General features: G+C 39.7%; 1 protein-coding gene across 1 annotated transcript; it reads right to left on the reverse strand.

Annotated features, from left to right (window-relative positions):
* Window positions 1-234: 234 nt before the first annotated feature.
* Window positions 235-10,463, reverse strand: HSPB3 (heat shock protein family B (small) member 3). The gene is made up of 2 exons (XM_052659159.1): window positions 9,828-10,463; window positions 235-1,194 (listed from the first exon to the last, which is right to left on the reverse strand). The coding sequence occupies exon 1, from the start codon at window positions 10,286-10,288 to the stop codon at window positions 9,839-9,841; it is 450 nt and encodes a 149-aa protein (XP_052515119.1). The 5' UTR covers window positions 10,289-10,463; the 3' UTR covers window positions 235-1,194; window positions 9,828-9,838.
* Window positions 10,464-10,664: the final 201 nt, after the last annotated feature.

Consider the following 10,664-nt stretch of genomic DNA (forward strand, 5'->3'; position numbering starts at 1 on the left):
AAAAAGGTGAAAATTTTATACACCTTTTCTTAAATTTATTTTTTAATTGGAGGAAGATTGCTTTATAATGTTGTGTTGGTCTCTGCAGCGCAACAGTGGGAATCAGCCGTAATTATACATATCCCCTCCCTTCTAAGCCTCTCTCCCCTCCCCCCATGTATTCCTTTTGTAACTTGCTTTTCTCCTTAAATTTAGTGAGTATTTTTCCACTTCAGTCAATATTTTTCTGGAAAATGATTTTTATTGGCAGGATAGTATTTTATAACTTGAATAGACTTTAGTTTGCTTAACAAATTTCTTACATTTTCAACATTTCAGATTACAGAATGCCTCACAAATTTTGTATAATTTTATTGTAACAGAGTAAATTCTTTAATTCTTGCTCTTCTACTTCTCAAACTATATGAAGAGTCTTAACATACTCTCTGGCAGAAAGATTGTTCTAATTTATGCTACAAATCAGCAACAAAGAGATATTGTTTACCATACTAAGCAACACTGAATATCATCATAATTTTTAGCCTTATTGACTAGACAAAAACCCCCCAAAATGCAAATATTTCTTCAGTTCAGTTCAGTCCAATCACTCAGTCATGTCTAACTCTTTGCAACTCCATGGACTGCAGCACGCCAGGCTTCCCTGTCCATCACCAACTCCCAGAGCCTACTCAAACTCATATCCATCGCGTTGGTGATGCCATCTAACCATCTCATCCTCTGTCGTCCCCTTCTTCTCCTGCCTTCAATCTTTCCCAGCATCAGGGTCTTTTCCAAAGAGTTGGTTCTTCGCATCAGGTGCCAAAGTATTGGAGTTTCAGCTTCAGCTTCAGTCCTTCCAATGAATATTCAGGACTGATTTCCTTTAAGAGGGACTGGTTGGATCTCCTTGCAATTTCCTCTTATGTTTCCCTATTTTTTGTTGTCTTTTTGTTCCTCGGGCACAAGAGGCCTTTCTTGTGCCAGAGGAAGAATATATAGGTGAATATGCCATTCAGAGTTACGAAGGGACACAAAAAGCATACTTAGCTTGGATTTTTAAAAAATATACAATAAAATGATTATTTACAGAGATGTGGGCAGGGCTGAGGGACCAACAAAATGTTGAGGCACTGTGATATTGGGATTTCTAGTAAGAAACATATATTCCATCTTGGGCTCCATTTCTGTCACAGAGTTTCCTAAATGTGGAGTTTCCTAAGTGGAGAAAGAGACAAAAGACATTTTTTTGTTATGTTAAAAGTTACCTTTGGAAAGCCCCTAGGTAATCTAAGGATGGGGGTTGGTTGCCAGAAGAGCCAATCATGTGGTTAGAGGTTTAGAAAACTTTCAGTCCTCATCCTTGGGAGAGAAAAGGAACTAGAAACTGAATTCAGTTACCTATGGCCAAGGATTTGATCAATCATGCCTGTGTAATGAAACCTCCATAAAACTCAAAAGGAGGTGGTTCATAGCGTTTCCATGTTGGTGGACAATTCAAGGAGACAGGCCCCCAGAGAAAGTGTGAAAACTCCTCCCCGTTTCCCCTTATCTTGTCCTATGCGTCTCTTCCATCTGCCTCTTCCTGAGTTTATACTATATATTATAATAAACTAGTGATCTACTAAGTATTAATAAAATGTTTCTCTGAGTTCTCTGAGCCAGTCTAGCAAACTAGTCCAATACAAGAAAGGGGCTATTAAAACTGCCAGTCTATATAGCCGGTTATTAGAAACACAGGTAATAAGCTGGGCTTGCAACTGATGTCTGAAGTTGGGGTTAGAGGAGCAATCTTGTCAGACTGAACCCTTAACTTGTGGGATCTAAGGGTAGATAGTGTCAGAATTGAGATGAATTTTAGGATATCCAGCTGGTATAACAGAATTGCTTGGTGATATGGGGAAAACTCCCACACATCAGAATTGATGCACGTTTATAGGCACCCAGAGACCAGTGACAATGGGAAGTCATGACCCCCTTGATCCTAAAGAAACAAGGGAAAAGAAACAGAACTATCAATGTGGGCTGGAGCCAGAGGAGAAAAGGCAGTCTCATCAGAGCTGCTTTCAGAGGGAGGTGATCCCAGCCACAACCTGGAATCAAAACAGCAAGAGGCAGGGAACAAAATACTTCAATCTGCCTGTCTTTCCGCAGGCTGCTGTCTGTTGGTGCCTTCAGCTGGGTAAATTCAACTTGAAATCAGAGAGCAGTGCCCTGAGGCCACAGAACAGGGCAGAGAAAGACAAGAAAACAATAGAATAACCAACGCAGTGGATACTTATGGCATTTTTTTGTTTTTTTTCTATTTAGTACTTCTATTTTATTTTTACATTCAGTACTTCTAAAATGCATTTGTAATTTTTCTTTTGATTGTACTGTATCATAGATATAAGCTTTTTATTTAATTTTTCTAGATACCTATATAGTTATCTTAGGTACATATGCTGTATCATATTCCTATTCATTTTATCAACTGCCATTATCAAACTAAATTTTTACAGTGGGGTTCTTTTCAGTGTTTCCTACTCTGTTCCACTGATTCATTTATTTTTGTGCAGTAACACAGTATTTTAGTTATTGTGGCATGACAGTATAGTTTATCACTAGGTAGAGCAGCTCCCAAGTGTTCTTAAGTTCTGATGAAAATTATTAGGAAAAAGTAGCTTTGAAAACTGGGGGGAAATGTCAAATATAAAAACCTTAATTACTCAGCTATGTTTTGAAATGGATACTGCTATGTGACATATGCAAGTTTTCGTTCTCTCCTGTGGAATCTTGATATATATTACTAGATAATAGAAGGAAGTTTTTCTGTTTCATTATATTCATTATTTTGGCATATTTTTTAGATTCCACATACACATGATAATATACAGTATTTTTCCTTCTCTTACTTATTTCACTAAGTACAATATTCACCATGTCCACCCATGCTGCATATTGCAAAATTTCATTCTTTTTTTTAATGGCTGATTGGTATTTCACTGTGTATATATACCGCATCTTCTTATCCTCTCATTTGTTGATTGACCCTTAAGTTACTTCCATATCTTTGCTGTTGTAAATAATGCTGCTATGAACATTAGGGTGTGTGCATCTTTTCAAATTAGTGTTTTATTTTGGTAAAATATATACCCAGAAGTGGAACTGCTGTATCATATGGTAATTCTATTTTTAGTTTTTCTGAGGAACATCTGTTTTTCTACAATAGCTACACCAACTGACATTCCCACCAACAGTGGACACATCCTCGCCAACATCTGTTATTTGTGGTCTTTTTGATGAGAAAGTCTCTGACAAGTGTGAGGTGACATCTCATTGTTTTGATTTGCATTTTCATGCTCTTAGCAGTGTTAATTATCTTTTCATGTGCCTGTTGGTCATCTGTATGTCTTCTTTGGAAAAATATCTATTCAGGTCTTCTGCCCATTTTTAACTGGGTTGTTTGGTTGTTGTTGTTTTTTTTTATGTTGAGTTGCATGAGCTGTTTACACATTTTGAATATTAACCCCTTAATAACTTGTACCATTTGCAGATATTTTCTCCCATTCAATAGGCTGTCTATTCATTTTGTTGATGATTTCCTTTGCTATGCAAAAGCTTTTACATTTAATTAGGTCCCATTTGTTTATTTTTGCTTTTGTTTCCTTTGCCTTAGGAGATTATTCATATATATTCTCAAATAGAAAGTATACACTTATATTATTTTCAAGTATACATAGTGCATTTAAGAAAAATTACTACATACCATGTCATAGAGAAAGTCTCAACAAATTACAAAGAATGGTATTCTAGAAGCCATTTTATATTACCTCAGTATATTTTTTGTATTTGTCCTTGAAGTTAGAAAACACTAATAAACAGGATTTTGTAAATATATACATGCAAATATACGTGCTCTTATATAGTAAATAATGCTGAGGAAACATAAAAGAAAATAGTTACTTCGAATCATTTATTTAGTTACTTAGAATTCTTCATTTTTCAAATTTAAATACTGTTCTGTTATTTTGTGGAGAACATCTAGCCAACTCAATTGCTAAAACAGAGTTATTTTCAAATTATGTCCAAGCTATAAATCAGCACATTGAATCAACATTTTAATTCTTGTTTCCAACTAATTATTCGAGAGCCTTTGAAGAGAACAGTGGTTATTATTGAAAAGCCTGTTTTTGTTTAGCTTTAGTTTAGTTGCTAAGTCATGGCCAACTCTTTGTGATTCCACGGACTGTAGCCCACCAGGCTCCTCTGCCTATGGGATTTCCCAGGCAAGAAAACTGGAGTGTGTTGCCATTTCCTTCTCCAGGGGCTCTTCCTGACCCAGGGATCAAACCTGCATCTGTTGCACTGACAGCCGGATTCTTTACCGCTCAGCCACCAGGGAAGCCCATATTTTTGTCAAGCTTGTGTAGATGATTATTAGGTATGTTGGATCTTTTTTTACCTGAAGTTATTGTGTTTTTTAAAAATTCCTCTTCAGATGTGCTAAGACCATTAATAGCAATTTCCAGATAATCACAAGTAGGTGAGAAATAAGCTAAGGGCAGTCAGTGGGATAAAAATCTCCAGTGACTTTTGGACTTCCAGGATTGGTCCACCATCTTCAGAAAAAGAAAAATCCTGGAGAAGTTTAAGGGGACTTACACTGCACATTAAAAATTAGATCAAAATATGAGGTGATCCAGTGATTAAGATATTATGCCTCCACTACAGGGGGGATGGGTTCTATCCCTGGTCAGGGAACTAAGATCCTGCGTGCCGAGTAGTATGGTCAAAAATACAAACAAACAAACCCCAAAACAAATATATATATATATGACAAATATAATATACACATTATATAATATATATAAATTATAATACATAATTATAATATATATCATATATATGAGATGTCTTTTTAATTAAATCAATTTATATATTATATAATTTATGTATTATACATATAATATATATAAAATATCACCATATATATTATACATATATAATATATATAACATCTGCATATATATATTATATATGGTAATGTTATAATAATATATATAATGTATAATATAATAACATATATAACACATAATAATATTATATATAATATATAATATTATATATAAGGTGATATTAGAGTTTAAATTTGAAGTCAGTGTAGACGCTGTGATTTGCCTGACACCCTCTTCCTGCAGTTCTGGGTCTGAGATTGTTGTCAATACAAACCCTGTGTACCTTCTGGCCTGCCTTCCTTTTTCTGAAGCTTGTCACCTGCCTCCCAAGCCATGCTGCTGCCACCTTTGCCAGAGCCTTTGCTAAACTTCCTTAGGTGGCTGCTGTTCAGGTGGAAGCCCCGAGTCTGCACTTTTCTCGCTTCCTGACGGAGCGAGCCCTAACCAGGCTGAGTCATCTTTCTGTCCCCAGAATGGATGAAATGTCACACTGTGTGGCATGGGTCTGATTTTCTGAGCAGTCACTAAGGGGCTGGATGATACAACTCAGAGTTCAGGAGAGTCTACTGCCTGTGAGTTGAAACTTGACTGATGAGATATGGGAAATAGTAGGGAACAGGGCAATTTCCCCTCCTTTATTCCCTGTGGAGTGCTCTAATATTCGATTTTCTCCTGAAGGTCTTCTGCATAAGTTCAGGTGCCTGGCCAACGCCCCTGCCCAGAGGCTGCAGTCTCTTTATAGTCATTGTGAAACAGTGGCCAGCACAGCCGCACATCACATCACTCTGTTTCTTGTATTTTCTTGCCTTTTTCTCCCTATTTCCTCACCTTTACCATTCTGGGCTTGCACGTGCCAAATTGTATTGCCACTTGAAGGCACCCAAATAGTGTCTCAGGCTCTGTCTTTTCGTAGAAAAGATTTCCTAAAAGCTATAGCAACAGTTCTCACTTTAGTGGAGAGCTGGCGTTTCCCCCTGGCCCCTAGGAGTCACCCTCCACTTTTTTCCACCTTGCTCTCTGCCCTGGGAGGTTGCTGAACTGTATCTACAGGACACCCACACCCTCTGGCTACCAGATAGGTCCAGCCAATAGGATGCCCCAGTAGAAGACTGAAGGGAGAAAAGTATTTATTTTCCTGGTGCCTATGAGGTCACCTTGGCTGACTGTGTCCCTCAAGATGAAAGTCAGAGCTGGAGTTCTCTATCTGACCTTCTTTTTGATTTCTGAGACCTGCTTCCTCCTCTCACTCCTTTGGACCTAAGGAACCTAAGAGCTCCACACTGCTACCCTCAGGGTAGGGTGCTGCCTTGTGGCTCAAGTCCACCCTGCCCACTCCTCTGTAATTTATCTCTTTATAAATAAATTATTCTAATTTGAATTATTCCAATTTGACAGTGCCATCTGCTTCCTGTTGGGATGAGTAATGAGAAGGAATGGTTAAATGACATTATTGTTTATCTGTGTTGGAATTGTGTGTAACCATTACAAATCACTTAATGTTCTCTAGCAAAAGAAAGTAATGCACTATTTTTTTCTAATCACTTAAGAAGTCAAGCAATCAGGGTTCTGGCAAAAACAAATAAGACCAGTCAGAATCCCATCTCCTATGTGGATGAAAATAATCAATAAGTAATCTATAATAGGAATAGAAATGATTTTTAAAAAAATAAAAAGAGTTTTATTTGAGCCAAACTGAGGACTATCGCCTGGAAGACAGCCTGTCAGCTCTGAGGAACTGCTGCAGAGACACATGATTGTCACCATAGTTTTATATCTTGTCAGAACCAAGAACATTAAATAAGCCAGGCATTTACTTCTCTAGTGGCTCAGATGGTCAAGAATCTGCCTGTGATGCAGGAGACTCAGGTTCAGTCCCTGGGTTGGGAAGATCCCCTGGAAAAGAGCATGGCAACCCACTCCAATATTTTTGCCTGGAGAATTCAATGGACAGAGGAGCCTGGCCAGCTACAGGCCATAGGTTTGTGGAGAGACAGACACAACTGAAGAAACTTAGCATGCACACGTACTTCAAGGTTACAGAAAAACAGGTCAGCATTCACATAGTGAGTCAGTATGGCTTTTGCACCAAGGAAGGGAGTCTTACAATGGAAGGAGGAACAGCATTGGTGTCCCAGGAAGGGAATCATTTGCTCTTTATTTTTAACATAGACATTCTTTACTTCTGGTCAATGTGCCCTTTTCTTCAATAATTAAAGCAGGTGTAAAACAGGCTGTTTTAGTTAGCAGTTAAAATTCAAGTCAACTCATATATTAGCCAGAATGACTTCCTCATAGCTCAATATGTGAAATTTTCTTGTATCACCTGAAAGGGTCTTTAATGAAGGAATCATTTATGGGAGAGCAGGCAGAGTAAAGGGAATCAACAGGGAATTATGAAGTACCAGGAACAGGAAATAGCAGAAGATATCACCACCCCAAGTGTTGAAGGGGCATAAGGAAGAAACAGCGTTGGAATACTGGTGTCTGATACAATTCCACGTCTTGGAAAAGAAGCTGTCCCTGCAGACCTCCAGTCCCGGGGAATGCAGGTCCTGCCGGAGCCTCATCTGCAGCAGGCTGGCAGTGGAGAATGAAATGCCCTCCTCTTCCACCCCTCCTGCCCGCCAGCTTCCTCTCTCCAATCTCTGCTCTGCAGTCAGTGCCTGCTATTGGCTGAACCTCGTTGGAAACTAGCATGACACGGCCCATCAGGGTGGGCCTGCTTGGGCTCAGAGTGGGGCTGAGTAGGGCAGAGGATGGTCTGGGTTGGTGAGAGGTGGGGAGGGCAACAGACAATAACCAATACGATCAGGATATCAAACCCTTTGCAAACATAATCCTAATTTTGAGAAAAGTGATACATGTATTTATGTATAAGAGAATTCCGAACTATAAATTTAAAGTAGCTATCTCATGGTAGTAGAGGAATAATAAATGGTTTTTATTTTTTATAGTGCTTGGTATATCTCCCAAATTAAAAAAAAAATGTATTACTTTAAAATTTATCTTAGAAAAAATAAATGCTAATTGAATGATGTGTTTAATTTTAACTTTTAAAGGAAAACATTTTCTATCAGTGGCTCCTCACGCTAAGAACTTCACTTTCTGAAATTTCTCAGAAGATCTCACCTGGAGTAAGATCAAGGCCAACGAGAGGATGTTTGTGTTTGTTTCTCAAAGTACTAGCTTGTTTTCACACTATCCTGCCCAATAATAGAAAAGAATAATCTAATATGGGACAAAAGGCATCCCAGTCCTAGTCATATTAGTAGATGTAATCCATTAATTACTATTAACTTTGTTATATAGCAGAGTTGGTCTATGACATTCACTTTGTCAAAGAACAAAATTTGTGATCCTAGAGTTGGATGCACAATCACCAACTTCATATAAACACCTAGCTTCAAAATGCTCTCAATTTAGTTAAACTATAAACCAACATCTCTGTTTTCAAAACGACTTGTATAGCTTCTGATTTATTTTTCTACTGTTTCATACCTCTCGCATCTGCATGTAAACTACAAACAAAGCACCATAGAGGAGCTCGGGTGTTATCAGCAGTCAGCAGCTACGCTGTTGTTTTCCATACCCAGATTCCTCTGCTATTCATAGCATTGTCCTCAGCCTCACATGGGGTCCGGGGTAAAGGCAGCTGCTGCTGCTGCTAAGTCGCTTCAGTCGTGTCCGACTCTGTGCGACCCCGTAGAAGGCAGCCTATCAGGCTCCCCAGTCCCCGGGATTCTCCAGGCAAGAACACAGGAGTGGGTTGCCATTTCCTTCTCCAATTCATGAAAGTGAAAAGGGAAAGTGAAGTCACTCAGTCGTGTCCGATTCTTAGCGACCCCATGGACTGCAGCCCACCAGGCTCCTCCATCCATGGGATTTTCCAGGCAAGAGTACTGGAGTGGGGTGCCATTGCCTTCTCCAAAGGCAGCTACTTTCCCCCAAAGAAGTACTTCACATGTAGAGAATGAGATAGCAAATCCTTGGAATGTCACAGACCAGCTGTTGAAAGCAATTGTTCCTAACCACCAATGTCTCAGCCGCTCCTCTGGGCCAAAGCAGCAGTTGGGGGAAACAGAAGCAGCCGATGTCCTGTATAGACTCAGACACCCAGGGAAGCTGGGCCTCAGAACTTTCGTTGCCTGCCAAGCTATTTAAAGCTAAGGATTATGCAGTGAGAGCAGATGCAGTGCATTTTGCCATCTTCTGAAATCTAACGTTTTAAGTGACATTTAAAGAGCATAGTTTAAATTTTCTTGAATTCAGTCATTGTACTTTTTCAAAGTGGTTTCCTAAACTTCATAATAATTTAAGTATGATTTACTGCATCTTAATATTTCATAAATATCCACAGAACATACACTGTGCTTTAAAAAATGCTGCAGCTAAGATTCAGCTTAATATATTTCAGATCCGATTTTCCAGTACTATTTTTTAACCTTCATATTCTATATTTACAAAGCTATGCTATAATAAAATACACTGAAAAGAAAAGCTTATTAAGCGAAGGAGATCACAGCTCTTTTTAGCAATATAAAACACTTTCCTAAAATGGATAAGAATTTCTTAAATTGGTGTGGCTCTTTTGCCATCAACTGTTACAAATGCAAGCTTCTCTGGCATTGTTGAAGTAAGGAAGAAATAATTCTGAGTCTTTTCTACTATCAGACTACAATCTCCTAAACTGTCAATGTTTCAGGTGTTACGAATAGCATCAACCTGAGCTGTAGGAACATATTTAACAACTTTCCTTTCGGAATAAAAATAACAAAGACAACCTCAACATACCAGGAATTAGGTCTGTGTTTTTAATCTTCATAAAAATCATTTCAAACGTGGGTAATACACACATTCCCGTGATACCATGGGCTAAACTAGAATCTTCCTCTCGACGTATGAACAGACACTAACCCGACACGATGTCACTTGGTCCCAGCCGAATCCTTTACTTCCACCACCAGAATTCCATCGTGACAGAGGATGGCCGACAAATCTTTGGTTTCAATGCCGTCGGGCAGTTTATACTGTCGGGTGAAGCTTCTGGAGATAAAACCATGCTCATCCATTCTGGTTCCATGTTGAGCTTTTATCAGCAGCCAGCCCTCGAAGGTCTGAATGATGATATCTTCGGGGAGGAATTGGACCACGTCCAGCAGGACCTGGAAGCGGGATTCGCCTCTCTGGGGCGGCATCTCAGCGGCGTCCACTGGAGGAGCCTGGGCCGCCCTGGCCTTCCCCAGGTCCACCGTGGTTGGCCCGGGCAGTGCATATAAAGCGTGATCCAGCCTGCAGTCTTCCAGACCTCGAGCTTCGAACTCCTGCTCGTATCGCACTGGAGTCTCGATGAGGTGCCTCAGGATGATTTTTGCCATAGTGGAGGCAAAGCCGGCATCCAGCAGCGTCCTCCCCGTCCGACGTCCGCGTGGAGCTTCGCCGCTGCCTTCCAGCTAGATTATCAGAGAAGAGCTGCTCTTCGCTTATAACTCCGCGCAGACGCAACTCTTTAATTAGACCTGAATCACAGTGCCGCACGCTCCCTCTTGTCTTTTCGCTCCTGCTGACAATGAACGGCTATTTATAGGGTGTGTTTTGAAGTTGCTTTTAGCACACAGCCTGCTTGAGCTGCCGAGTCAAGGATTGCCCTTACATTCTCAGTTATCCTTGGCAAGTGTGTCGGCCTCGCTTACCCAGAGAGAAAAAGCGAGTCGGAAACAATATTTTGAGAAATATCTGAGTGCTCTGTCTTTG

Source organism: Budorcas taxicolor, chromosome 20 (assembly GCF_023091745.1).
Source record: "Budorcas taxicolor isolate Tak-1 chromosome 20, Takin1.1, whole genome shotgun sequence".
Lineage (NCBI taxonomy): Eukaryota > Metazoa > Chordata > Mammalia > Artiodactyla > Bovidae > Budorcas > Budorcas taxicolor.